The sequence below is a fragment of the Postia placenta genome (genome assembly GCF_002117355.1).
Source record: "Postia placenta MAD-698-R-SB12 unplaced genomic scaffold POSPLAscaffold_10, whole genome shotgun sequence".
In the NCBI taxonomy this organism is placed as follows: domain Eukaryota; kingdom Fungi; phylum Basidiomycota; class Agaricomycetes; order Polyporales; family Adustoporiaceae; genus Rhodonia; species Rhodonia placenta.
Window position 1 is genome coordinate 1,375,395 of NW_020169841.1, and position 27,596 is coordinate 1,402,990.

Here is a 27,596-nt window from a genome sequence, read left to right on the forward strand (position 1 = left end):
CAGGGCTGCTGCTCTTCACGCCGCCCCGTGCTTTACCGCGCCAAGGGCCGGGCGATGGGAGTGTCGGAGGTCTGGCCACTCCCATCCCCTCCTCCCACACCAGGCCCCGTCCCAGACACCCATACTTCTGCATTCGCCCAATCAGCGGTCGCTGCGGCATCTGGCGATCTAATCTATGTCCCCGCTATCTTAGCTCAACGCGGGCGCTTCGGCGCGGTCATGTCCATTCTGTTCAGCCGTCTGCGTCCGTCGCTCTGCTTATCGGTCCTCCTTCGAGCGCGACCACGACGTTCACCGCAGCTAACAGCAGGACGCAGACAGCTCGCAAGCATGGCCTACGCACAGCCGGTAGAGATCATCATCGCACAGACGGGGCGAAAGATCAAACAGCCCACGGGCCTCTTCATCAACAACGAATTCGTCCCCTCGGTCGACTCGACAGATGTCATCGAGTGCGTGCGCTGATCCTCCGTGTGTCTTTCCCACTGTCGTGCTGCTCGACGTGCACGGGCAGGGTTGCTCCAGCTCTCTCGGCGTCCCACCGATCCGGCTCTCCGCAAACGTTTGTCGAACGGCGATCTGACGCGATGTGTGCTGACACAGGTGCATCAATCCCGCCACTGAAGAAGTCATTTGCTCTGTCGCTGCAGGTGCGTGTCCATGACGCACTGCGTCCATCCCCGCCTGGGTCCCGCGCGGCAGCCTCGGGCTTATCCCCGATCGCCTGCTTTGGCATATGTTATGCTATAATAAAGCGCCACTTCTATTGAACGGCTTATTGAGCTGAATCTTAGCCTGGGCAACTCAGGCCAAGCTTGAATAAATTCCAGAGCAAAAATTAGGCCCTTTGAACTTAGCTTCTTTGTTCCAGGGGCTGAGGCGAGATGTAGACTGCTCAGGCCCCGCGTACCGCATCACTTACCGCCGGTGCTAAACTGCGCCCCTTCACATTCCCGATCGCGTCCTGTCCATTCCCCAAATGTCAGAGCGGACTGTCGCGTTCCAGCCACTTCTTGCTGCCTCTGATGACGTCCTTCGGTGTTGACACAAACTTCCGTAGGCTCTGAGAAAGACATCGACCGCGCGGTGGCCGCGGCGCGCACAGCGTTCAAGACGACCTGGGGCAAGAACGTCACCGGCATCGAGCGCTCCCGCCTCATCAATAAGCTCGCGGACCTCATCGAGCGCGACGCGCAGGAGCTCGGAGAGCTTGAAGCGCTCAACAACGGAAAGCCTGTGAAGATTGCCCGGTCAGTACCGTTACCGGGACGCATGAATGGCGTACGCTGACAATGGTATCTCTAGGGACTTCGATATTGGCGATAGTGTCTCGTGCTTGCGCTACTATGCGGGGTGGGCGGACAAGATTGCTGGCCAGGTAAGCAGTATTCCACTGTGGCTCCGAATACCGAGCTTGCCTGTTTGTTTGCGCCTTCATTCGCACCCCATCTGTATTAAAGAAGTCAACGACCGCCTTCCGTGTGCGAGAAGCCCATTTTGCGGACGGACGTGCATCTGCGTATCTGAGATCTCGATGTGTGTCGAAATCCCTTTCCATATCGTTGCGTGCATTTGTCGGTCACTGGTTGTGCCTTCTCATTAGCCTCGGAATTTGCCGCTTGCCGCGTTGTCGTCTTCCTGCTTCGTTGTGCTGTGACCTGGCACAGATGCTATTAGCGCTACGGCGTGCTCACGCTGTTCATCGTCGTGCATCTTCCTTGCATGGCCCTGCTCTGATATTCCCTGCAACTCCTAACTCGCCGAGACATCAACTTCTAGCATGCATCCTGTGCTGTGATCATCTCGTACTAGGTGCATCTTGTTCTTGATCAACAGGGGCGTTGTGCGCGCTTACTGTCATCTCGCTGTTCTGAACGTGCACGCCTGTTCACATGTCCATCATCGCGGACCTACAACTGCCCACACATGTCGCTTTCTAACTGCGAAGTCCTTCATCACGCACTGCGCCCCGAGGATGGAAACGGCCATGTAGCCGGGCATCCAGGGCGAGAGCGCGATGACAGTTCGGCGTGCTGTGCGCGCTGGGAATGTGTCATGACGCGGTGGCAACATATTGCTAGCTCAGAAATCAGTTACCCTGGTTCTCCTTGATGCCGGTGCTGCGTGTCGCGCTTCTGCATGCACGTCAATGAAACTATCCGGCGTAAAGGCGGATCTGTCGACAGTGGGGAGATGGTTTGCGCGAGCCTGTCTACTCGCCATTCAGCCTTGTTCTAGACCGCATGGCTGAAGCTGTCGCTCAAAGTGTTTCCTCCTCCATTGATGGTTTGACGCCGTGTGTGTCTGCTGCCGCTCGTTGACCGTGTACTGGCATGTCGAATGACTGAACTCTCCGTACCGCCGGATTTCATTAATCTTCGAGTCTCATGTCAATTCTACCTTTATGATGGCCATATGCTGACGCTCGTCCTGTCCGTCCGCTCATCTGTTGCCCCTCCTCCCTCGGCATCTACATCTACATTCATATCTGCATCTTGATGCGTCGCGATGTCGTAGAGCCTCGAAGTCGACAACAAGACGAAGATTGCGTTCACAAGGCACGACCCGATTGGGGTGTGCGGCCAAATGTGCGTCCAATTTCCACCTCTTGTTTAGAAGTAGTTGTATGCAAACCTGCCGAAACTTGGTATATCCTTTCTGTATCTGCTGATCGTTCGTGAAGGAGACGCGTCATGCACGCAATCCAGACGTACTCATGACAGACGGTCCCCCTCTTTTTTGCGTTCGTATGTTCTCGTTGGACACCGTTTTAGTTTTCCACCCATGGTCTTCCATTCCCGCGCTTCTAGATGCAAACTCTGATATCCTGCCTTGCCGTGTAGTATCCCATGGAACTACCCGATAAACATGTGGTATGTACCTTACCTCCCACACATCCCAGGCTCTCCTACTCCATCTCTCTACCTCCGCATATCTCCGCATGTGCTCGGATGTGATGGTAGGTGTGTCTCCATAGCACGGTTCTGACGAGCGAACGCCAGGTCCTGGAAAGTCGCGCCCGCGCTCGCTGTTGGGTGCACAGTCGTGATGAAGCCGTCTGAGATAACGCCGTTGACCGCTTTGGTGAGTTTATTTTATCGAAGTCGTCTTTTCGCAGTCAGCAAGTTTTCGCTATGCTTCTTGTGCAATCAGTAGCAAGAAACCGAGCATCTTTTCTTCTCTCCGTATGTTTTTGGTCTGCGGCAGGGGTGGGTCCGGCGGGCGCATCATAGGGTCCATATCCCCCTTGCGTACAGATAACTCTAGCCTGCTGGAATTGGCGACCGGTCTCGTGGGGATAGGACCCTGACGGTCCCCGCGCTTCATGGGTGTCCTCGTGTCAGCGATTATGTTACTGTCTCTGCACTCTTGGCGGAGTCTCAGCGGAGGCCCGCTTGCTAGGTTCGATGCTTTTGAGGGTCTGACACTCTTCGTTGTTTTTCCACTCACTGCGCCATGATGTCGTGCCCCATATCGCTGACATTTTCAATCGACTACCCTGACTTTCACCTGTTCATCTTCATGCATGCATGCTCAGCCCTCCAGCACATGGAGTTATTTAAGCCGCAAGCTGCCCCACGCGTCGTCGGACGCCCATCGGCGATCCTCGGTTTGCGTGTTGGGAGGCTCAGGCACCCAGAGGGTGCTAGCCAGCGCTCTCGCTCATTGTCTCATGTTTTCATTCGTCTGAAACACAAACCCGAGGGCGTATATTCCGGCTCTCTCCTTATGTTTATGATCCTCGGTGCATGTCGTCAGGACGTCGCCCATGGGATTGTGATTGTGATAGCCTTTTCAATCATGCCCGACAGCATTTCCCGAATTAGGCATGGATTTTCCGGAGTTACCGCGTTGGGCTTTCAGCCTCCGGCACTCACGCCACCGCCGCACCGGACGCTCTCTGTCCGCGCACAGTGCACGACGGTAACACAGCACTGGTCGGGGTCGCGTTTCATGCGTTCTCCTTCGCGGACGCTGTAGGCCTTTCAAAGACGTTATCACCGCGCCGGTAGGCCGATTCTCCTAAACCGGTACGGGTCGGGTCTTGGAAGACGGCATTGGCTCAGGTGGCTTTTCTAGTCTTACTCGGGAGATTCTTTCCTGGAGAAGACTTGTGTTCGCCATTTCTAGTATTCTTATCCAGGGCACCTTCCCATTCAGCCTTGCACGGTGTTTGTTCAGGAGACACCCTCCAATGAGTTCTGTCCACGAAACGCCCCTGCTTTCGCCAGCATAGTTCCCAGCCTGTCGCGGACTCGTCGCAATGATTCCGATGCTTACTGCTGTACACTTCACAGAAACTGTCCGAGCTTGTTGCCGAAGCTGGGTGAACACATGAACGCTGCGTTATACGTACAATTGACCTCTAATTTGAATTCTTCACAGGTTCCCTCCGGGCGTTGTCAACACCGTCCCATCCCTCGGCTCTGTTGGAGGTTCTGCGCTTGCTTCGCACAAAGATGTTGATAAAGTTGCCTTCACGGGGAGCACGGTCACTGGTCGCAGAGTCATGGAAGCGGCGGCAAAGAGTAATTTGAAGAAGGCGAGTGTGCATCCCCGTCTCCTGGCTCAGGCTAACCGCTTGTTGCTTCGACGTATATGTCCCATGACACACTCGCGCGGCCCATTATAGGTTAGCCTTGAGCTAGGCGGGAAATCTCCTCACATAATCTTTGAATCTGCGGACCTTGACCAAGGTGAGTACAGTTAGTTGGGTAGTCTGCGTGTGTGATCTTACGTCTCTGGCGCGACGATGGTGATAGCTGCAAACTGGGCTTGCCTCGGCATTCTGTACAACACGGGGCAAGACTGTACGGCCGGATCTCGGCTGTTTGTTCAGGAGTCTATCTACGACAAGTTCATGTCGGTATGTCGCTCATCTATTCAGATTTTTCCTGCCATACCTGATTGCTTCGATAGATACTAGTCGCCAAGGCACAAGAACTTGTAGTTGGCGACGGCTTCGACGAAAAAAGTGGAGGAGGTCCTGTGGTACGTAACACTTTGATATCTGCATTTGTCTGTGCGCAGTTTCACCCTGACTCCGCCTGTTTGCGTTCGCCTTTTGTACGTACGACGGGTCCTGAAACCTTAACCCCAAAATGGGTGTTCCTGGGTCATCTGCTATAGACGCCGCTTCTGGCGTCAGCCCTTAGGGCAAATGGATACCGCACAATTGGCTATGAAACCCGAGAACGGAGCTGATATCGTGTTTTCAGGTCTCCAAAATTCAATACGACAAAATCTTCCGTTATATTGGCTATGGGAAGGAAGACGGAGCGAAGCTTGCTCTGGGTGGCGAGAAGCGCCCGAGCAAAGGATATTTCGTCGATCCGACAAGTATGTCACGTTTCACCTGGATGTTATATGATAATGTGCATAACCTCGAGTTAGTCTTCACGGATGTAAAGCCAGGCATGAGGATCGTAAGTGCCGATGTAATGAGGCAGCAACTTGACAATAGTTCATGTTGTACACAGTTCGAAGACGAGATATTCGGACCAGTTTTGGCAGTCACCAAGTTCAAGACTGAAGAAGAGGCCGTCCAGCTCGCGAATGACACAACCTATGGCTTGGGAGCGGGCTTGCACTCTAGTATGTCTCGAGCTCCTATTTGTGCTTTACGTGTCCCCGAGTTTCGTATCGACGGACGGGATTCGGTCTTCCGTAATGATCCTGGATACCGCCGGAGATCGCTTTCGTCGAAGGCCACCACAGCCTACCTGAGAGGCGATCGCATATCCACTCCTCTCGGATGCTTGACAAATCCTTAATAACCTGTTGCTCGTGACAATGAGGCTGACTAATTCCGATGCCAGACGACGCGAATCAATGCATGCGCGTTTCGAACGAGCTGGAAGCTGGAACGGTGAGTGCTTTGATCCTTTTGGTCTTCGATATCACACGCCGTCGGTCGCATGGCAGTGCCGCTGGCCAAGTTGGATGCCGGCGACACGTAAATAATCTTTGTACTACAACTGCAATGCACGCCGGGCGCAACCCCACAGCCTCGTTTCCGTGTACTCCTGCAGTCGCTGATATCAAATGTTGCAGGTATGGGTCAACCAATACAACCTTCTCTACAACAACGTGCCGTTCGGCGGCAAGAAGCAAAGCGGCATTGGTAAGCACCTCTGTGTCAGTTTGTCTGCCCGGCGGCGGGCAACGTTGACAAGATTCGAATTGATCGAGATGTTGTTTGGCGTTGTTTACACCGCCGTCTGGCGGCTAAGATCGTCAGGCACGCTTGTAATATTACTAATCCCACTTTCCAGGGAGAGAGCTGGGAAGTTATGCGCTCGAAGAGTACACATCAGTGAAGGCAGTGCATTGGAATTTTGGCGAGAAGCTTGGTTGGCCGCTGTAGGCTTCGCATGCCATGTGGAGAGAATGCCGAAACCAAAGATGCAGTATGTTATGATGAACTGAATGTAAGACCAATCTATCATTGTAAAAGTATGGTTGCTTGGAATAACAGATATGTCCACCTGTCGAGTCTCGTGTTTAACCTCTGAGCACAGAGTACAGTCCAGATTGGCGCTCTACAAGAGGCTAGGGCGACAAACCTGGCGCGCGTCTTTACCCCACGCATCACACAGATCACCGCCAAGCTGCTTCATGGTTGTGTTCAAGAACAACACACCATATAGGAAAAGCCGCGCAAGGTGGGCCTGCGGCAATCATCACGCCCACCGACGCGCCCGTGCGGTAGGCTACTCGTGCCTCGTTTCCAAACACCCCACGCGAGTTTGGTGCTATATCCGGCCATCATCACATTGGAAACGAGGCAGGATGTCTCCTCCTTATGTAAAGGCAGGTGGATGCAGTATTCATCAAAGCCAATATATTCCCTGGGACGAACTCGTGTGGCATTGTTGGTATCGGGCAATTGATGCCACCGGACACATCGAGTATACTGACTACCACCATCTAACATGAGATCGATCAGTCAGTCGGCATTTCGGCACTGTTCATGATGGAGTGTGTGCCTTCGTGGTCTATTAACAATGCTGCGTGCTGTTCGGAAAGCTTGTAGCATCAGGATGGAGCTGCGGAGGACCCTGTGATTTGACCCTGTATGATGTCCGTGAGTACGTCAGTAGGGGGCGAGCGACCGTATGATCTGCGCACATTGATTTATTGTGTCGACCGTTCTAATTTTTCACCAACCTATCATCATGAATAAGTTGCGTGGCGATAGAGCGTGGATTGTCCAGGTTAACAGACCCGGTTCCCCCGTATTTTCCCGCGACTTGTGATTTGCGTGTGGTTTTTGACATTGGGCGGTCTCCCACCAGCAGACTCATCGCTGAAGATGCCAGGAAAGAGGACAACATGTCACTTTCACTTTCCAGCATTCAACCTGCCTTGTGAATTGTTCGGAGCGAGCCCCAGTGTTTGAAGAAACACATGATCCCTGAATCTTATTTGATTCCAGTGAGCACGTGGTAGAGTCTGCCTGAAAATAGAATTGTTTGCGTTTCGCCTCCGGTCCTCGATCAAGTCCGCGGACATTGATCTACCCAACGGAGGTATGGTTTGCACGGATGCGACTGAATATAGTATGGGGATTCTACAATAGTATCGGTAGCATGGTCTCTCGGCAACCGCTACTTCTTGGCTTCGCACCTCAGTGCTCAGGTAACGACCTAATCATGCCGTGTGTGAAGTGAAACCGTTCGGCATGCGCTCTAAATGCCCCTGTCGGTGCAGCTGGTCTCCAGAACAAATCTGATAGACCCTCGAACCTAGAGATCAGTCTAGCATCAACAAATGGTTCTAGAAATTTGATTCCACGTCGATTTTCGTAGAGCTCGGAAGGGCGAGACCCTACTTCCGGCGTCACTCCGAGGCGCTGAGCGCGTTGCAATTGTCTAGAGAGGACGATTAAATTATACAAGGATAGTATCCGGACACCAGGAGACGACGACGACACACTCTACTATGCTACAATACAGAAAGGCATACTCTGAGCTACAAAATGGTGAATGTGTAGATGCAAGCTTAAAATACAATCGAATGAGAGTGGAGACAGCGATCGTTCACAAAGCGATCAGGAAAGCAAATTTCAAGGGTACGGATGTCCCTCGTATCCTGCATAGTCGGGGTTCTAAGAGTAAGGCAATTCAAATCAGAGACTGCATTGCGACGCAGGAGGCATGAGTCACGTACGTTGGGATCAGCCCAAGTGCCGTAAGGGGTCTCTTGACCAGGTGTGGTGGAAGAGGGATCATAGCCAGTATGTTGCCCCTGGTAGTACTGCTCTTGGTACGAACCACTACATTGATCCGCCGTTAGCACGGCGTTACATCTGATACCTAAACGGGGATATTACTTACAGCTGGCCCGCGGGCAGTGTCATCTGCGAGCTCAACAGCTGCTCATTGGCTGTTGGCGGGATATTGTACGCGATATTCGACGAGGCGGCGCTGCTGCCCGTCTGCGCGGAGGCATCGTATGTGCCCGCGTAGCCATACTGAGATGGGACAGACTGCCCCTGAGTATAGCCCTCGGCCGCTCCGGCCGCAGACCCTCGCGTATATTGTTGGGCAGTGTTGACGGATGCGATGTGATATGACTGGTTTGTCTGGTAGCCTTGCGGATAGGCGAAGCCCAACTGAGCCGGTGCCGACTGCACAGTCTGTTGAGTGTACCTCTGTGACGGGACTTGTGGCGTCCCTGTATATTGCTGTTGCCATTCTTGTCCAGAAGGGACAGCTCCTGGCACATAGCCTGGATACGCTTGCTGGTCCTGCTGATGCCGCCAATGATCTGGTGAAGATGGTACGGAGCGGGATACTTGTGCGGACGGATAGCCATAGAGATGAATAGCGCTTTGGTTATGTTGCATGGCCGTGTTGGCTGCCATCCTCTGCTGGTGTATTGGAATGTACTCGCATCTGACACCCTTCTTTTCGCAGCGCTCACACTGCGGAGTGCCGCCAGAACACTAGGGAGCGGTGTGTCAGCGAGTACTGCGCGCGGATCATATATACCTGACAAATACCTTCACTTGTCTGCGACGGCATTCAGTGCAAGCAATAGGGGTGCGCTTGCTCCTCACCACAGGCGCGAGGAGGTTTGGGTCGGAACCACCACCACCACCACCACCACGCTCGCGACCAGTGGCTAAGACATACGAATGGAAGATAATAAGCGCTATGGACGTGTGAACTATTGTGTCAGTGCTCACGAGGGCTTGGCTTGCGAGAGCCACTGGCGCGGGACCTAGACGGGCCAATGCTACTGGATCGGGTTCCGCTGAGGTCTGATTCGGCCATTGTGAGTATGAAGGTCTAGTGCTAAGTGGGGCCAATGCGGGGAGGAGAGTGGGATTTGCAGCGAGTCATCAAGAGGGCTTATAACATAGAGAACAGCAAGCCGCCGAGCGCCAAGGCTCCGCCAATTGAGCCGGACGAAAAAAGAAACGAGACACTGGTATGCATCGGGATGGGATCTTGCAAACACCTCCCTCGTGGTCTATGCATTTCCACGAGTTGACGCAGGCTGGCCATCAGCGATTTGTTGTGTTGATCATAGCGCCGTAATGTTTGGAGAAGGCACTGCACACAATGCGGTGCGACGAGGGACGCGCGCCATCGCGTCATAGCCGGAGAGGCGGAACATGCACCTGAAACACCCAGATCCACGTCGCCGTTCGTACCCAGCGATGGCAGCCCGCAATGTTCGCGTACGCTTTGTTCGGGAGCACCGCGGCGCAGACGTGTCGCGCACGCTGGGCGCCCTCAATCGAAGTGCGCGTGTCACCGATCGTCGTGCCATTATGCCGGTCAATGAAATAGCTGCGGAAACAGCGGATTTTCACGACGAGCCTGGTGGCTGGCAGCCTCCGAGGAAGGACGGAGGTGAGGCCGCTCGGCCGCATGGCAACATCGCCCAACTGAGTCAACTCGGCCTGCGCACTAGGCTGCGCACTCGCGCAAGCCCACGGCGTCGATGTACATATGTGGCCCAATGCACACAACAAGGTAAGCCGGTCATCGACCGGCTGGAAACTAGGTATCTATTAGCTGACTGAGGGGATCGGATCGGCGATTACGGTATCGGTGCGGAAAGCTTCGGTCAAGTTGATGCCTCGGCACGACGGCTGACGAAGGAAGTTTGTCGCAAAACAGATTCAATTGCCATTCGCGACGGTCACGGACGCGGACGGGTACGGATGTCAGTATGCAGCAATGTACGTAGATGGACGGAAGAGGTTCTCTCGTCGGATGATGCCGCCGGCAGCAGTGAGCTTGTAGATACACTGAAGTCACTATGGGGATGCAGACCCGTTTCAGACTGACCGTGGATTGGCATCGACGAGCAGTGATGAGCGGTCGCTCGACCCAAAGGCGACAACCGGAGCCAGCTTACCCCCCTTCGCAGTTGTGGAAACGAATGCGCAGCCTTGTGAGGCAACATAGCCAGAGTCCACCGCACGACCGGTAGTTGAACGGCGGCGTTGCACCGATCACAGGCGGTGTGGCAACTATAGCCACATTGCGATAGCCATTCATTTGGACACACCACTGGAGAGCTCAATTCAACGATAAGCTTCACTTATCTGGGCGAAAGTAGAATAAGGGACATCGAGCACCGACCGCACAGCGAGCCACAATTTGCCAAAAATCCGATGCTGTGAGAATTACGTGGAACAAAATACAACAGGAAATGAATGCACTGTCCGTTCAATCCCCCTACATGGCAAGATAGTCTCTTACTTCTTCCTCTGTTAGTTTCCTGAACGCTGCTTTGGCGCGACCCGTTCCTTCAATCTTCCCGGCTTCTAGATCAGCTTCACTGGGGACCGTAATAACTCCAATCTCAATGGTCTTTTCTGTCATTTGGCCCTCGAAACCTTCCTTCAATGTCAGGAGTGCTGTGTGAATGGCGTCTTCAAGGCTGATGTCGTCGTTGTAGCTGCCATGATAGACATGATTAACTCAAGGGAAACGGATCTAAATACAGAGTGCAACGCACCGCTTCTCAAGGAAGGTTTTGGCGTTCACCATATTCTTGCCAATTGCGCTGGCTTTCCACGCCCAATACGAGCCTGACGGGTCCACCTGATAGAGACTTGGTCCCCGATTGATGTCCCATCCGGCGACAAGGAGTGAAACACCATATGGCCTGACACCACTGTACACAAGCACACGCTCAGCGCCTCATAGTCGCACGACAGCTCTAGAACCATACCCGGAATGAGTTGCTTGTTGCATAATTGTGGCAATTTCCTGAGTGAGCACCTTTGTTGGCGGGTACTCATTGTAGATCTTCCAGTACGCCTGTGCGCTCTTCCGTGCCTTCGCCACCAGGATGCGGAAGTCGGGACCCATTCCAGAGTAGACAATCCCGATATTTGGACAGATGACGGCGACTTTCTCGATCATTGAGTCGTCGATCAGAATGGAGGACGACTTCTTCTCCGTTGCAATGACAATGCCATTTGTTGCTGGACACAGTGTTCAGGTGGAGGGGCCGCCAGTCAAATGCGCCGCGTACTCACCTTTGATCCCCAAGCTTGTCGTACCCTGAGACACTGCCGCTAACGCGTGCTCGATCTGAACGAGCTTCCCGCTCGGAGAGAAGACGGTCAGAGAGTAACTGTCGAGACGTCAGCTTGCGCTAACATGATTCATACAGCATACCGCACACCTGTATGCACCTCCTTCAGCACTGGCCATGATATGCACTGGTAAGTTGGTCTGGTCTGAGGATCTGAGACGCGTAGACTGAGTATAGGACGGTACGCGCGTCGCCGCGTGTAGCTGGATCGGAATCACATGATCATGAATCTGGCATTTCAGATTGCGGGGACAACGTGGGAGTCGCGTGGGTCTGGAATTCGCCGCGACCAGGCTCTGCACCACTGAGTCCACTGCTCACTTCCGTGAGCTGCCAATGGCCGCTAATTTCAACTGCGACACGCGTTCCTCTTCTGATCTTGCGTTGGAAACATAGCTTTGATCAGCGTCGCTCAGGTACCTCCTTGGTGCATATCCACGGCTATAGTTCTGGGAGTACTTCGCCGCACGCGTTTCATGCCCAGGAGTCTAATATCCAATCGCACCGCATGCCGCAGGCAGCGAGCGTGTCAGGAAATCAAAGTACGCCACAGGAACCTAGCATCGCATCAAGTTGTTATCGTATCATGGATGTCCTCGCAAAGACGTGAAGCTCGGCTACAGTACTAATTTATTTGCATCTCCTGGAATATCGTACATTACATAACAGGCCCAGTGACCTCAATGCTTATGTTCACTCAACCTTGAGGGGAGTCGTCCTGAGGTACGATTGCTGTGAAATCAAAGTCAGCGCTTTCGCATCGAATGCCCCAGTACGAACAAACTCACCTTGTGGAAAGTTACATCAGGGAACAGCGTTTTAGCCTCCTCGTTGGACACAGACGGATGGACGATAACATCGTCGCCCTTCTTCCAGTTGACGGGGGTTGTGACGCGGTGCTTGTCGCCGAGTTGGAGCGCTGTTCAATCACGTCAATAAGCAACACGGCCGACGAGTTCGGGGCTTCTTACAATCCACAACTCTGCAAGGCACAGGTGAGCTCGTGGTTATCGGGATCACAATATCAAACCTACCGCAGAATCTCGTCAAAGTTGCGTCCAGTCGACGCAGGGTAGGCGAGTGTCAGGCGGATAACCTTCTTAGGATCAATCACGAACACTGTACGGATCTGTCGAAACCACAAGCGTGAGGTGCATGTGTCCGTGGGGTGGGCGGGACCGACGTACGGTGAACGGCAGGCCCTTCGCGTCCCGGTTCGTGGCATCCTGCTCATCGAGCATGTCATACAGCGTCGAGATCTTTCTCTCCGCGTCGGCGATCTGTTGCAACCTTCGTTATTGATCTGAGGGCGACACGGGTGGGCCCGCGGGGCCACTTACAATCGGGAACTGGACGTTGGTGGGGCCGAGGTTCTTCGTGCCGAAGTCGTTGATGTCCTCAACCCATTTCTGGTGGTCCTTCAGGTCATTCGCGGAGAGACCGATGACCTTGACGTTGCGTTTCGCCCACTCAGGCGCCCTGGCGGATGAGGGGGGGTTCAGTCAGTCTAGACGCGGGAACATCCCGCCAGGAATGCAAACTTACTTCCTCGACACCTCGGCAAGCTCGGTGGTGCAGACAGGTGTGAAATCTCCGGGATGCGAGAACAGAATGGCCTGAAGCGTTCACAACATGTCTATTAACGCGCCATCCGCAATAGACGACAAGGACAGCGGCGCCGCACCCATGAATCACCGATCCACTCGTGGAATTTGATAGGACCCTGAGTGGTCTCTGCCTCGAAATCGGGGGCGATGTAACCAAGACGAAGGTTGGGCATTGCGACGGTGTTTCACGGCGGGTAGAGGGGCGGAAGAGGCGTTATCGAGGTGATCGCTGCTGTCGCTGCGTGAGATTACATCCTTATATGCTTGAGCGAGACTCTCGCAATACATCGAAGCAATGTCATAATAATAGTGAAGTTATCGCGTGGATCATTATCGCGCCTTCGGTTCCCACGCCCATTGTACAGATCGAAGCTAGTGCAGTGGAGGCGCGATCGCGAGCGCATGGCGCGTCGACGACTCTAATAGCCGTTCATCGTCCCGGCATTGAGACTAGCCAGCCTCTGGGTGCTCCTAACAGGAGGGAGACGTGGAACAGAGAGCTGAAACTTCCGTGGCTGAGATGTTCTGCGGAAAGGCGAATTGTGTAGAATGGGCGGGCTAAACAAATCCGGCACGCTTGGAAGTTGACAGAGAACATCATGAGGTCATGTTATCGATACATCGAAGCTCCACAAACGAGCACGAGAGGAAATGCAAGCCTTCATGGTCCCTAGCATGACCATTCAAAGGTAACGCTCAAGACTAAGCTAGAAGTCACATAGAGGGAATATTGCGGGTCATTGAACCAATCGCAGCTGTGCGGTTCGCTTCCAACCTCCGCATTACCAGCCTGCGAGAGCCAAGTAGTGAGTACCACGCCAGTATGAGCTTGGCTTCAGTCGAAGGCGGCCGAGTCTTGGCCTGCATGAGAAAGGCTGTTAATCGGACGCCGCACACAGGACGAGACGGAAACATACAAAAAACAGTGTTGTCTTAATAGTAAGCGACAGCATGCAGCAGACTGTGTGGATGCTTCTCCTGGTGTGCCTGCAGAATCTTTTCCATGTCCTCGTCGATGTCGTCCGAGGCCTCGATCTGTCCGAGACGGCGCGATCAGCCGCGGCACGCAAGCAGAAGGCTGTCGAGACCTACCGCGGCCGCCAAGTCCACGATCGCTTTCCCAGCGATGTGAGCCTCCTCATGGTTATCCTTAATCTCAATGTTAATGACATGGACCGGTCGGTTGAAGTCTCCTCCTCTGGTCAGCAGATCTGCCCGAAAATTAGCCGACACGAAGAATGTAGAATGACCCGGGTACCGACCATCGCAGACCGCGTCGAAACATCGTTCTTCACAGGTAATGACGATGTCTGCGATTGTCTTGCTCTCCTGCCACCGTTCTGGCGCCAGTTTTATTCGTCGGTTCCGGTCAAGCATCTGCAAAAGCCCGTTTGCGGAGTAACTGCAGACGACTGAGCAAGCACCCTGATTTAACGGTACAGCCGCTGACTCACAGCCGAGAATCCTGGGCTTGGAGCTCTTCGTAAATATCGTTGTAAGGCGTCCCGAATGCATAGATGTTTGGCTTGTCTATTGCGGGACCAGGTAGACGGACCGCCGATCCTGTTCCGGAGGAAACTACACGATAGCCTGCCTTCCTACAAAAGCTATCAGCCTCACCAGACGAGCGAGGAACTGAATGGGTGCGTACGATAACACATAATGGCCTTCCATTGACCGATTCTAGGCCGACCTCAGAATAGGCGACATGTGGACAACGGCGAAAATATTACCTGATTACTTGCACATACCACACAGAACAAAGGGCGTGGTTTGTAGATCGACTTCTGCAGTTGTGGCGGTTGTTGAGCGATACTCGACGCCCCTTGTGCCTCATCACCAAGTTGCTGGTTTGAGATCGCAGCTCCGGGGAGTTGTGCGGGCGTTGCGGTCGGGTATGGTGGAACAGCGCTTGAGCCCCCTTGTGGTGGATATGGGGGCTGTTGTTGTTGAGGCGGATAAGGAGTAGGCGGTTGCTGCTGCTGGTATGATGAGTATGGTGCCGGCGCAGTTTGGTGCTGCTGGTGTGGCGGGTATGCCGCTGGCGGTTGCTGGTTGTACTGCTGTACCTGTGGAGGTGCACTGGACTGCGCGCGCTGAAGACGAGGGTCGGCACGGGCTAAACGAGGGTCTCGCGCTCTGCGTGGGTCCATAGTGGGTAGTGTGGAGAACTGATGTATTGCCACGAATAGCCTACGAAACAAGGTGAAGGGGACATGCCGTTAGTTCCGAACTATTGCTTTGCGAGACCACTCAATAAGCTTCAGCAGTATCTAGAACATTCGCAGTCTCCATTTCAACCCAGCACTGTATTGGAAGTATGTGCAGGTCGATTGAGATTCCACTCTGAATCATCTTTAGCCGCACACGAACGGTGGGGACAATTACCTTATGCCTGAGTGAGATATGCCACCTTGGTGGTTGGCGAACGCGTACTAGCGGCAGAGGCCGCAAGAGCGCAAGCGAATTTGCCTGCGCCACGCGTGATGCCACGTGGTGTCGATCACCCATCCATTGGTGACTTCATGTCTTTCCGAGCTGTGTCTGTCTGCGAAAGCGCTCTGCCGCACCCTTGTATTCTGTATCACCGGCATTCTCTCTTTTTCCCCAAATGTCATTCAACCGAATGCTATACAGGTGCGAGCCCTCGCTGGAGGACATCGACGCCGCCAACCAGGAAATCCAGAAGCATGAGCGCGCCGTCAGTGCCATTCAAGAACACATTGCCACCCTTTTATCAGACGTGCAGCGCCTCCGCAGAGAACAACAACTGCACAAGGAGGCAATACAGCGCTGCATGGGCGTCATTACGCTTGCTCGCCGCATTCCCGAGGAGCTGCTCAGCAAGATATTCGAGCACTGCGTTCAGGACGGCTGGACACGCGCGCCCATTGTCGTCTCACACGTCTGCTCCGCATGGAGGAGGGCTGCGAGCGCACCGAGGGTATGGTCCCACGTCTATGTCAATTGCGACTCGCCGGACACGCTCGGTCGCACACGGTTCTGGCTGGCTATGTCGCGTCAGGCACCGTTAACAGTCACCGTCATGGCCCCGTGGAACCCGGAGAGACAACTTGCGGAGGTGATGGACTTGCTGCTGCTGCATGCGCACAGGTGGAGGACGCTCTCGATCGAAACAGGCAGCATATCTCGGGTGGCCCATCTGCTGCGGCGCGTTGCGCGGTCCTTGCCGTCTTTCCCGCTCCTGAGTCAGATCGGAATTCGTACTATTGTCAACTTCGATGCTGTACACGATGAAGGGGTCTCAGACGTCGGGGAATTCACTGATGCCTTTTCTTCAAACCATGCGCCGAACCTCTCTACCGTTTGCTATATCTCCAATGCCGCGCCTCTAATTCCCATCTTTCCTACACACATTGTGGAGCTCAATCTTACCATTCAGGAGAGCTCCTTCCCCCGCCCTCTTTCCTCCGCCTCCCTCATCACTGTGCTCGAAGGTGTCCCCGCTCTGCGCATCCTCACACTATCCATGCCTCTCTCCTACGAACACCCTTTCGTCCCCGAGCGGGATATTGCGCGCGCCATAACCCTACCTGCTCTTGAGTCTCTAACGCTCTACGGCCCCACAGACCTCAACGAGTTCCTGCCGCATCTGCGCACGCCTGCCCTACGGCGGCTACATCTCCGCTCGCTCGAAGACCTTGGCTACCGCCAGCAGCCCATCGCGCCGAGCCTCCTGCAGTTTCTTTCAAGCGCGCATGACACAGACGACACCCTACCTGCTCTTCCCGACAGCGACCTCAACCCTGATCCGCGCACGGCGCCCCTGATCGAGCTGCTCGAGTTGCACGACATCGACCTCTCCCCTGAGGCTTTTGCGGCATGCTTCGCGGCACTCCCGCAGCTCCGAGAACTGCGCCTGCACGAGTCGTCCATTCGGGACGCGACTGTGCGCCTGCTTTGCGCGCCCGCCGGGCTCTGCCCCCGCCTGGCGCGGCTCGACTTGCGCTGGTGTGGACTTCTGAGCGGCCGCGTGCTTGTGGAGCTTGTACGGGGTCGCAACGTCGTCGACTCCTCTCCTTCCGCTCTACCTGCCGCAGACCCGATCACGGAGGTTGCGGTGATCAACTGTTGCTTTGTTGGGGAGAAGGACGTGCTGGACCTCGCCACTCTCACAGCGTGCAGGGTCGTGATGCGTGGTGCGGACGATTATTGTTGTAAGTGCCTGCCCCAGTAGCACCTGAATGCGCCGGAGAATCTCACAGGCACGCGCAGGGGCCCGTGATTGTTGTGTGAACGCCCGTTACAGGATGCGTCTGCGGCTCAAGCATTTGACAAAATTTTCCGCTGAGGAACGACTTCGGATGAGACTGATTGTTTAGCCTTGTAGACACATACTAATGCGCTGTAAGAATGCCTGCTGCCAAGTATATTTCACGGCTTTTAAACAATGGTAGGAGTTGATATGAATCACAGTTAGCATTTATAGTGGATATTCCAATGACGCCGGTCTGAGTCTATCGACCTATGGGTTGATGGCATTCTTACCATTGCTAGGTCATCGCGTATTCTTCCCGTTGTATCCGCTTACAATGTTTGTTATCCCTTACAGTCGTGCATCACCGAGGGTACACGGAATCCGAGCTGTTTTCTCGATACACTAATTATTCTTATCGGAAATAGGCTAATGCGTCTTGTCTGTCTCGATCTTGTCTCCATCATCCAGCTATCATTCAAGTTGCTCACCCAAAAGCTCCTGGGTCAATTTCGCACAGAAGTTCCAGAAGTTGTCTGAGACCTGGCTGTCCTGAGCAAGCTTGCTTTCTGTGCCCGGCTTGCCGTACGCCTCCGAGTAGTAGTTGCCCTGAGATTACACCCGGATCAACATTCGCTTCGTCCAGGACTTCTCCATGACACTCACCTGATGGTCCTTCCAGTTCCCTTCAAATATATCGGTGCTTGTTGCCGCCCACAAGCTTGATTCTGCGCCTTCCTCCGCACTTTTACCTACCGCACGGGAGAGCACATCGAGGACTTTGCCGATCACGCCATACGACTCCGTCCACTGCTTCTGGACGTCAGTGTCTACTGTGCCTGGGTGGACAGATATCGCAAGGATTGGGCGGTCAGGAGGGAGGTCAGTGAGTTTTCGCTTCACGAGCTCGCGCGCGAAATAAATCAAGCCAAGCTTTGTGCGACCATAGCTGTCGGGGATGTGGGTTAGAAAGCAATCGCAGCACCACACGAACCAACGTACAGCATGGCGCCATCACCGTTTTTGTTGATCTCTTCCTTGCTCGAAAACCTTGTCGTGCTTGGCGCCACGCGGTGCATTTCAGAGCTCTGCATTACGATGCGGACCGTTGTGGGGGGCGCTATCTGCGTTGTCTTCTTCATGAGCGGCAAGAGACGCAGCACGAAGACGTAGTGTGCGAGGTTGTTTATCTTGCGCGGAATCTCAGCTCACCTGTAAAATGAATGCGGGTACAGTCAAACTCACCTCAAAATGCCGCTCTAGCCCATCATTCGTCAAAGCATACGGCGCCTGGCCGACGCCCGCGTTACAGATCAGGATATCGAGTCGCTCTTCCTGCTCAGCGAGCTTCTTTGCTAGCGCGTCGACGTCCTTTAGGGTACTGAAATTCACGCCGTGCCACTCGACCTTGCCCGTCGAGCTCGACTCCTTGAGCGCTTTGTTTAGGTCTGCTTCGGCTTGCTTGCCACGCTCCTGATTCGCGGAGACGATGATCACGCGTGCATTGGCCCGCGCAAGGCCGAGCGCGTCGTAGTAACCAATACCTGCGGAACCACCGGTGACGATGGCGACGCGTCCGGAAAGGTCGGGGATGTCCTCTGGGCGGAAACGTTTACTGAGGAGGGTCGCGGGGTTGGTAGTGTCGGGGAGAATGGACGACATGTTCTTAAGTCGGCAGAAAAATCTCGTGCGGGGGTGTTTGATTCGAATATTGGACCGGGAACATGACAAGTGCCAGGTATATATCCAAACTGGCGAGATGCATGACGCTCTCCGCAACGTCATCAGCCACCCCGCCTCCCGGATCGGGCACACCACCTTCCTACTTTGGAGGTCGTTCAATGTAGCGGAGTTGGACTCTCCAGAGAGCCGATGTAAGTTTGTATGACATTATAGATATGCTCCCACTGGCAAGCACACTACCTTGACGGATCTTCTGTCTGAGCATTGACTGAACATTCACATCTATGTAATGCTTTCATTAGCTAACGACTGTCTCTTTTGCAGACGTAAATACTGGCTATTTCAACCAAGACGTCAATTGACAATGTCATCCATGCACTTGCTACTATCCATGATTGAGAGACGGTGCGGCGATGGGGGCCTAGCTTTCCGCTAGCCAATGCTATAGTTGTTATTACAGTAGTACATTGTGTAATGTAGTATGTGAACCGCAAGTCTATTTATTCTGCTCCCATGGGCACAGACCGTGGGAATTTTGGAAGTTGAAAGCAAGGAGCCCAACCTGCGGTAACGGGTTTATCTGGCATCATCCTCTTTCCTTTAATTACAGCAAACCCAATAACGATAGACCTTTCTCTCAAAAATTGCAGATAGGCGGCATGGAGCATAGCGGCGCTCAGGAACTTCCTTGTCCATATTCGTTTGTTCATCAAAATCTACTTCATTGCCCTCTGCTTCCGGGCAGTGCAATGGCAGATAGCGACGAACTCTGCACCCCATGACGCGATGCCAGTAGCTTCCTCAATCTGACCACAAGTCATGAAGCCAGACTTTGCACCACTGCTGACGCCTGCTGTGAGCTTCTGCCCCACCTTGCCCCAAAGTATAATCTATGAGAGGAGGTCTATCGTTATTGCTGTAAGAGCTCTTCATGGCACACAACCTAGGTGCTTCGTACTGCCCACACGCTTGCGCCAAGCCGTCCCACTAAGTACGTGAATCAATCCATTTACTTGGATGGCGGTCCAAAAGCTGAACTTTGATCTCCAGGAACATAGACGATAGTCAGGGATCTGGACGGACTGCTTGTTATTGCGGTAAGCGTACGTGCTGAACTTCACCTTGTGCTTTTCGGTAAGATGGGTCATCCATGATGGCCGATTAATTCACGCGTGCTGCAGACAAATCCATCATTTTGAAATTGAATTACGCCTGACAAGCCACACGAATACCCATAATAGTTGAGATAGCCTCGACGCGAAGGCCCACCGCCGTGCAATGGCAGAGTCCCGTTGTAGATCCGTCGTATACACCTTCGAGATCAACAGCACAGCAAGCCTCGCATCTTGACACACTAAATCCCAATCCACTTCCTCAGCCACCAGTTTTAATCGACTTCGAGCATGCTGGGTATGAAATCCGAGGCTATTCTCAGCCTGCGGCATACCAGGGTCCCATGTCGCAGATCAGAGTTAATCCCGTGGCAACGCGCGGGGGAGCACAGCCTGTATATGGGAGGACTGGACCCGCTGGGGCGCGATCGCGAAGCAGCCCTTACAGGATAGGATCGCGGCTCACCCAGCAAGAGTCTTACCCACCTGACTCCAGTCTATACCCCGTGGGCCCAAATCTTTACTCACTTGGCCCCGGACCCAGTACTACCTTCACCACTATTGACGCGTACCAATCGACCGCCCTGTAGCGATCGCGAGTCTGGGTAAGGCGTCTTCTGCCCTACGTCCTAACTCTGATTGACATCTCGCGGCAGCTGCCTCCGTCTCTTGGGCCTCCTTTTTCTCCGCAAGTCGTGGATCCTTGCCACTCTTGGCCTGGGCTACCACCGCTCTCGTTCCTGCGGCCACCGCAGCGAGCTGTGTCGCTGTTATCCTGAACGATAGGGAGACTGCTCTTGCCGTTCGAAGTGGCGGGCCGTTACATGCTGCTGTCCGGGCATTCCATGCGCTCGCAGCATTCGGAATCATAAGTGGCGTACTTTTGCTCAGTGCAGCGATCGCGGTTCCTGCGCCCATTGACGACGCCCATCTCAACAATGCCGAGAAACTCGCGATTCAGGCCGCTGGATTATGTACGATTTCGCTCGTAGTTTCATTCGTGACGGTTGCGCTGCACATGCGATTTGTGCACTACACAAGGTCGTAGACGCTCGAAGTGCCCGCCCACCCGTGACCTGCGGATACGGACAGAACGCTCGTGTGTCGCGTATGACAGCAATCAGTCTCCGGGCACAATTGTGGATCGGGTGACGGCGAATCTTAAACACCGACCACAACATGATGGTGAGCAACATCTAGCGAGTGCCAGGGACTTTACATTGATTGTCAATACTGTTCGACATCATGCATAGTAATGTATATTCTATGGCACAAGCTCTGATGATTTGCGTAGCATGCATGCTTCCACGCCGGCTATATTTTCCACGGAGAGTACAGATTATTGACAGATAGATTGCAACGTGTTTTGAGCCATCTTCAATTCCGGCGCTTAGTGTGGTTTAGTGCTAGTGCAAGAAGCGACGCTGGTTATAATCACAGCACTGTCATTCTTCCCGTATCCCCTCTTCTTCGTCAGATATCATCCACGTCAGTATCGTCTCTCGTCCGACACTAGTAGTGACTTAAAACTTCAGCATTTAGATGCCCCCCACATGGACTCCATCACCACCAGGAGCGGACATGGTGACTCCCAGTATAATGATAATGGGTCCAGACACGCCTCCAGCAACGGCTCTGGTGACAGCTTCACCGGACATTAATGTCGAATCACCGACCGATTCGCAAGTTTCCTCACCTCTAGACAAGGAACCGACTTCATTTCCTGGACCCAGATCGACGATCAAACTGGAGTGGCCACCCGCAAGTAGAAATGAAGACGTCTCCGGAAGCAACACACAGAATACGACCTATTTGGGGGTTCCGCCACATGACCATAGCTACGCTTCGAGTCCGATCAGTACAAGTTCGACTCAGGGTAGAGAGGGAAGCTATCGACCCTCTTCCACATATTCAGCTTTGAGGCCCATACTATCGTCCACCAGCGGCAGTCCTGGCCCGACATCTCCCGCAGCGCCTAAAGGCTTCGGCTCGCCGTCACAAATCTTCGTTGCTCGTGCAGATGCGCAGACGCTATACGCTCTGTCAGATACTCGGACTGTGCTCAGTTCACTCGTTTCACACAAGGCCAACTCGACTGCCTTAGCAGCTGTATCGATCTTCGGTACATACCATTCCCCAAGTATTCTTAGCCCAGTCCCATTGACTCACCCCCGTAACTGCAGGTGCCACTGTCGCTTGGTCATGCGTATTCACCGCAGCGCGTGGATCGTTGCATTGCTTCAGTTGGGCTTCCACGGCGTTCGTTTCTGCTGCAGTCGCGGCTAGCGGTCTCAACATCGTGTTGGATTCTGACGACCTAGACTTTGATCGTGATATGGTCGCCCGCCGTGTGGTGCGGGCACTCAACGCCCTGACTGGACTCGGCGTGTTCATAGGCATCGTCTTGATGAGCTTAGCTCTCATGACAACCGAACCGATCGATGATTCTAGCCGCAGCCAAAGCGAGGCGTGGGCCATATGGTCTGCAGGACTATTCACGATCATAGCGACGTCGGTGTTGTCGACAGCTATATTGTTCATTCGCTTCAAGCCGTACAAGCAGCGGGACGAAAAGGTCAGTGGATGCCTTTCGCAATTTTGATCCATACGCGCGTAGTCTGACAGTGGTACCAGGCATGACCTTAAAACCCGCTCATTGTAATGTGAGGATGTTGCTTGACCTGATTATGCGCTCATGGTAGAACACTCGTTCCCTGCAACATTACAGGTGTATAGGTTTCGTCCGTATTGCGAAGCGAACTCAGAAACAGTGTAACGTTGATTTAGCTTATGAGACCATCCAATAGCCAGATGACAATGACACTTTATGTTGTCAAGTACGTTCATAGCTGTGCCCTTCGTACAACTAGCACGCCCTTGAAATTTACAGTATTGCAATACCACCACATCTAAAAGGTACATTTCATTCAAGTCACGTTTATGGAGACAGAAAGGTAAATATCAATGATATCTAAATTGTAACGTTCTATGAACTACGAATCGCAAGTGGCTGAACCTGACAACGTGTCTCGCATCAGCCATGGTATACAAGACAACCTAAGCTAGGGCGCGAACGCGTCCCTATTGGCTTATAGTGGACCACTTCCACGCCCGACTGTTGAGTCGTCCTGTTCGATGTCGGCCTCAGAATAGTCCTCCTGATCCGAGTCTGGTTGTCTGCGCTTGGACCTAGTGTTCGCAGCACGCGAGTCCCCCTTGGTCCCTTTGCCAGTCGCCTTAGATGATTTGCGTGTCCTCAACCCCTCAGCCACACTGATAGCCTCTGTATCCTCCTGCTCCGCCTGGTGCTTCCTCTTCTTCCCAGGTTCAGGCGGCTTGTAAGACCCCACATTGTCCACAAGACTGTGCTGGAACTCCACGTCGTATCCTACACACTTCATGCACCAAACGCCCAGTTCCTACGTAGCGTGCGTTTAGAACATTCCGCCACGCACTTGCACCACTCTCACCTCGTCTCCTCTGACATACGCCTCGGAGATTTCCTGCCAGCGAAGAGTCTTTTTGATTTCTGCAAGCCGTAATTTGTTAGAACAGATCTCCTCTACCTCTTCGGGTGATGGTTCTCCGTGATTTTGCCGGCGGAGCCAGATCCTGGTCCAGACCGGACAGCCCCAGCCCTTGTCCAATATTCCGTTTGCCCAGGTTTGTTTGATCTAACGTGGAATGCTCATTAGTAGTGGTATGGATGGGTCGAAAAAATGATCATACGATATTGGGTTGCCTAGAGAATTCTTCGCAACTCAATGACTCGGATGGTGTCATGCGGTAATAACCCATATGCTTCCAAAGTGCCTTCGGTTTCGTGCATGTCTTCACAAATACTCGCTGAATTTCTGGCCATGCCCCTGAAGCCGCGCATTCGATGAAGTATAATCCCGGATCCCCAGGGTTGAGCGGTGCATGGGGATTCCAGTCCAAGGATAGACACATAAAATCATTGATACCCGTGAACTTGAACTTCTCTTTTGCAGGCCTTGGAAAAGTCTCAGAAGGGTTGCCTCCGTATAGATCGTGAATATAATATCGATTGAACCCAGAATGCAGAGTTCTCTCATCGAGATCGATCGGGAAAGGGTCGAGTCCAACTGCTTTCAACCTATCGATGACCACTGCACCGTCAAATTGTAAGTTCTTCTTGATCTGAGCATGGGGCTAAGGAAAATGTGAGCAGCGAAAGGGTAGCAGCATGTCTCATCGCATACGTTCTTATATTTATTGAGAATAGCTTGTATCTCTTCTGCGGTCAGTGGCTCCTCCTTCGGCTCTTCTTTGATGGACATCTCAGCACACACTGCCTCTGCGTTTGCGGACGGTACTTGTGTATAGTCAGCATTTTCTTCAAGTTTCTGCATGAGACTCACCATTCTCAACGATAGCAGTGGATAAATTTTCTCGTGCGAGACGCGCTAGACGCAGCACTTCATTGAACGGCAGCACAGACACGTCAGCCAAAACTCTGCGCGCTCGCTTCGTGGCTGGCTGCCTGTGTTTTAGGTCAACTTTCTCGTCTTCTAAGTCAAATGCAGCACCAATCGCCGGTGCAGGAGATGCGCTGACGCGCAGTTTCACCATTATCCAGTAGCTATCAGTCACGGTCGCCACGAGCAAATAGTATATTACTGGCAAGCGTCTAAGTACTTTTCGACGCGACGATCAAAACATGCACCCACAAGCGACGTATGTAGACCCTAACCACAATTCAAGTAAACCCTAGGGTGAACTTCCATGTCCCTTAGCTCGCTCATCGTCAAGTCTGCTCGACGCATCCCTAGACCAAAACCCAACCCGATAATCTCGTTGTCCCGAAGATGCATTCAATTTCAGAGGCTGTATGCGACTGAGGCACCTCTGCATGCCGAAACATGTATGAAACCCTCTGTGTACGGCCAACCGCTGTTCCCATCCCATCCTCACCTTGGTCGGTTTCCAAACCCTTTCGCTGTTCGCTGGGCTAATTAGGGGGTATTGCAGTAAATGAGGGGGAGCTTACTCCGGGAATTCCGATGGAGGAATACCAGCGCAGGCGGCGCACATTGATGGATAGTCTTCCTCCGAATAGTGCCGTCGTATGCGTCGCTGCCCCAGTCAAATACATGAGCGGGCGTAAGTCTAAAGCATATACATTCATTCTCCTCTGTTATTAACGTGCTCCTTGCCCACTGGCAGAGATTTTGTGAGTGTCATTGCTGGTCCGCCATGTCTGGGCTCATATGACGCCTGCCAGCTACAAGTTTCGGCAAGCATCCGACTTTATGTATCTCACAGGGTTCATGGAGCCTTCTTCCGCCATCGTTCTACGGTCCAACGCGTCCTCACGTCACGGGTACACCTATACATTCTTCCATCCCTTGCAGACACCTACTCAGGCATTATGGGACGGTGCACGCACTAGCTCTGAGGATGTGCAGACGACATTCAGTGCGGACAACGTCCGTGCAGTTGATGAGTTTCCAGGAGCTCTTAAAGACTTGCTGCGCGATATTAACACCGACTTTGTGTACATCGACCTGCCACCTGGCCAGAACGGCGGGGCGAGGAGAGGTAGGACGGGTGGATGGAAGACATTACTCCAGGTTTGCACACCCGAGGACATTGTAAGTTGTAACTGTTGACGACATTTGTCAGCATCTCTCCTCATCCGGCAACTCGGACTCGCTCCTGGACGCTCTCAACAGCAGTAGTGCTGGAGCAAAACGTCGACCTCTCGCACCAGAAGTTGGACGGCTAAGATCTATTAAAAGCGACACGGAACAGAGAGTCATGCGCCATGCCGCAGACATCAGTGGTCGGGCCCATGCGAAGGTGGGTGGTTCCCATGAGATATGCACGGTTATCAGACGAGGGTGGCGATTTTGCGCGTGAAACTGAGGCGGCTATGAAGACAACCTGGTTGGACCTTGGATGGAGCATTTCCTAAAGTGGAATTAACACCTTGCCGCTTGTTTGGGCAGTGTTGGTTGCATCCTGCCCGTGCATATACGTTCATGTCGTGTTCGGTTCTCTTAGATTGTTGATTGCGAGATTAGCCGGCGCTGACTATCATGATTTCAGACAATGCGTTTCACCCGCCCTGGTATTTCTGAGCATGTCCTTGCCGCTCACTTCGAGTACCTGTGTGCTCGAGAGGGCTCCCAGCGACCTGCATATGTCCCAGTTGTTGCCTCCGGGTGTGTCCCCTTCTGCACTAATTGCCTTATGTGCAACTTCATGACCAATTGGTATATCGACAGGCCGAACGCGCTGACTATACACTACACTGCGAATGATCAGGTCATACGCGCGGATGAACTCATCCTAGTTGATGCCGGATGCGAATACAAGTCAGTAGTGAATATTCACATTGCGTCTTCTCAGGTCTCTAACGTACGGTACAGTGGATATGCCTCTGATATCAGTACGCTTCTCGCCTGCTTCTCTACGAGCTATAAGTTCAGATAGACATCTCTAGCCCGTACGTGGCCCGCAACGGGCCGCTTCACCTCAGCACAGGCTGCTCTGTACTCTGCGATTCTTTCTGCTCAGAAGGCGCTGGTGACAATGTGTACCGCACGCTCTGGCCTTAGCCTCTCAGATATACATAGAAGATCAGTGGAGCTGCTCAGGAAGGAGTTAATCAGCATAGGCTTTCAGGGACTCAGCGAGGGGCGGATGTCAGAGCTTTATCCGCACTTCATAGGGCACCCTGTAGGGATAGGTGAGTGTGCTAACGCAGCTGTCATCAATGTGTCCATTGATAGCGTTACAGATTTGCATGAATCAACTCATTTTGAACGCAACTCACCGTGGGTGACTGTCCGCGTTGGTGCTCTAAGTGCTAATATGGGTTTGGCGAGGTTGATAGGTTGAAGCCTGGAATGGTCATCACTATTGAACCAGGTGCGTATACAAGGGTGGGGCTCGGGATGTGCAATCCTTATTAACGTGAATTGGTTGCATAGGCATATACGTACCGCCTCTCCCGCACTATCCGAAACACTTCCACAATATTGGTATTCGTATCGAGGTGTGTGGCCTGCCGCTTCACTGCCCCGTTTCGTTTAGGTTCTCAATGTCCCTGTGCTCCTATGTGGCCACATAGGATGAGGCCCTAGTGGGAGAGGACTATCCCGACGTCTTGAGTGTCAACGCACCCAAGGAGGTCAGTGATTTTGGGCCATTTCAGCATCGTGTTGACTCCAGCTGAACCTCCTCCGTTAGATTGCTGATGTGGAAGGCGCATGCCAAGGGCTTCTAGGCTTGGAGCCATTCTGAGCTATGGACCTATGCACTTGCACGAAAATGCTCGCTCTCCACCAGCATTTGCCTGGTACCATGGCAGGTCATGCGTGGCAACGAGGCAGAAAATCACTCTACGTGGTGGAGCGATGATTCGTGTCCAACAACGAAGGG

The 27,596-nt window shown here is 53.3% G+C and overlaps 10 protein-coding genes across 10 annotated transcripts; 3 read left to right on the forward strand and 7 right to left on the reverse strand.

The window, feature by feature from the left end:
- Window positions 1-330: 330 nt before the first annotated feature.
- On the forward strand, window positions 331-6,367 carry POSPLADRAFT_1147983 (hypothetical protein; the record flags this gene model as incomplete). The annotated part of the gene is made up of 18 exons (XM_024486122.1): window positions 331-452; window positions 604-650; window positions 1,061-1,250; window positions 1,306-1,378; window positions 2,518-2,588; window positions 2,844-2,873; window positions 3,003-3,084; window positions 4,299-4,327; window positions 4,387-4,549; window positions 4,634-4,697; window positions 4,764-4,867; window positions 4,921-4,992; window positions 5,220-5,340; window positions 5,395-5,426; window positions 5,481-5,595; window positions 5,820-5,869; window positions 6,055-6,124; window positions 6,276-6,367. The coding sequence occupies 18 exons, from the start codon at window positions 331-333 to the stop codon at window positions 6,365-6,367; spliced, it is 1,527 nt and encodes a 508-aa protein (XP_024337389.1).
- Window positions 6,368-7,887: 1,520 nt separating this feature from the next.
- POSPLADRAFT_1075172 (hypothetical protein) lies at window positions 7,888-9,281 on the reverse strand (the record flags this gene model as incomplete). Its single annotated transcript, XM_024482789.1, has 5 exons — window positions 7,888-8,110; window positions 8,173-8,278; window positions 8,340-8,950; window positions 9,008-9,129; window positions 9,194-9,281. The coding sequence occupies 5 exons, from the start codon at window positions 9,279-9,281 to the stop codon at window positions 8,069-8,071; spliced, it is 969 nt and encodes a 322-aa protein (XP_024337390.1). The 3' UTR covers window positions 7,888-8,068.
- Window positions 9,282-10,628: 1,347 nt separating this feature from the next.
- On the reverse strand, window positions 10,629-11,724 carry POSPLADRAFT_1040651 (hypothetical protein). Its single transcript, XM_024477775.1, has 5 exons — window positions 11,659-11,724; window positions 11,510-11,607; window positions 11,200-11,455; window positions 10,984-11,142; window positions 10,629-10,923 (listed from the first exon to the last, which is right to left on the reverse strand). The coding sequence occupies exons 1-5, from the start codon at window positions 11,685-11,687 to the stop codon at window positions 10,701-10,703; spliced, it is 765 nt and encodes a 254-aa protein (XP_024337391.1). The 5' UTR covers window positions 11,688-11,724; the 3' UTR covers window positions 10,629-10,700.
- Window positions 11,725-12,063: 339 nt separating this feature from the next.
- On the reverse strand, window positions 12,064-13,398 carry POSPLADRAFT_1171684 (hypothetical protein). Its single transcript, XM_024488142.1, has 8 exons — window positions 13,253-13,398; window positions 13,114-13,184; window positions 12,909-13,047; window positions 12,756-12,848; window positions 12,603-12,697; window positions 12,540-12,550; window positions 12,357-12,487; window positions 12,064-12,300 (listed from the first exon to the last, which is right to left on the reverse strand). Exons 1-8 carry the CDS (start codon window positions 13,346-13,348, stop codon window positions 12,262-12,264), a joined length of 675 nt encoding a protein of 224 aa, XP_024337392.1. The 5' UTR covers window positions 13,349-13,398; the 3' UTR covers window positions 12,064-12,261.
- A 710-nt stretch (window positions 13,399-14,108) lies between these two features.
- POSPLADRAFT_1147391 (hypothetical protein) lies at window positions 14,109-14,849 on the reverse strand (the record flags this gene model as incomplete). Its single annotated transcript, XM_024486058.1, has 5 exons — window positions 14,109-14,210; window positions 14,268-14,386; window positions 14,438-14,577; window positions 14,630-14,773; window positions 14,827-14,849. 5 exons carry the CDS (start codon window positions 14,847-14,849, stop codon window positions 14,109-14,111), a joined length of 528 nt encoding a protein of 175 aa, XP_024337393.1.
- A 952-nt stretch (window positions 14,850-15,801) lies between these two features.
- On the forward strand, window positions 15,802-17,518 carry POSPLADRAFT_1148031 (hypothetical protein; the record flags this gene model as incomplete). The annotated part of the gene is made up of 2 exons (XM_024486128.1): window positions 15,802-17,353; window positions 17,412-17,518. 2 exons carry the CDS (start codon window positions 15,802-15,804, stop codon window positions 17,516-17,518), a joined length of 1,659 nt encoding a protein of 552 aa, XP_024337394.1.
- A 347-nt stretch (window positions 17,519-17,865) lies between these two features.
- POSPLADRAFT_1048007 (hypothetical protein) lies at window positions 17,866-19,053 on the reverse strand (the record flags this gene model as incomplete). The annotated part of the gene is made up of 4 exons (XM_024479415.1): window positions 17,866-18,000; window positions 18,058-18,340; window positions 18,394-18,581; window positions 18,637-19,053. 4 exons carry the CDS (start codon window positions 19,051-19,053, stop codon window positions 17,866-17,868), a joined length of 1,023 nt encoding a protein of 340 aa, XP_024337395.1.
- Window positions 19,054-21,333: 2,280 nt separating this feature from the next.
- On the reverse strand, window positions 21,334-22,209 carry POSPLADRAFT_1040655 (hypothetical protein; the record flags this gene model as incomplete). The annotated part of the gene is made up of 3 exons (XM_024477776.1): window positions 21,334-21,371; window positions 21,440-21,674; window positions 21,729-22,209. Coding segments are annotated over 2 exons (282 nt in total), but the record flags the coding sequence as incomplete, so codon positions are not given.
- Window positions 22,210-23,275: 1,066 nt separating this feature from the next.
- Window positions 23,276-24,779, reverse strand: POSPLADRAFT_1147338 (hypothetical protein; the record flags this gene model as incomplete). Its single annotated transcript, XM_024486053.1, has 5 exons — window positions 23,276-23,605; window positions 23,657-23,860; window positions 23,916-24,359; window positions 24,410-24,522; window positions 24,569-24,779. The coding sequence occupies 5 exons, from the start codon at window positions 24,777-24,779 to the stop codon at window positions 23,276-23,278; spliced, it is 1,302 nt and encodes a 433-aa protein (XP_024337397.1).
- A 294-nt stretch (window positions 24,780-25,073) lies between these two features.
- Window positions 25,074-27,458, forward strand: POSPLADRAFT_1147567 (hypothetical protein; the record flags this gene model as incomplete). The annotated part of the gene is made up of 12 exons (XM_024486076.1): window positions 25,074-25,125; window positions 25,179-25,314; window positions 25,432-25,748; window positions 25,807-26,009; window positions 26,259-26,374; window positions 26,438-26,527; window positions 26,582-26,601; window positions 26,656-26,989; window positions 27,049-27,083; window positions 27,146-27,210; window positions 27,286-27,345; window positions 27,405-27,458. 12 exons carry the CDS (start codon window positions 25,074-25,076, stop codon window positions 27,456-27,458), a joined length of 1,482 nt encoding a protein of 493 aa, XP_024337398.1.
- Between the last annotated feature and the right edge of the window lie 138 nt (window positions 27,459-27,596).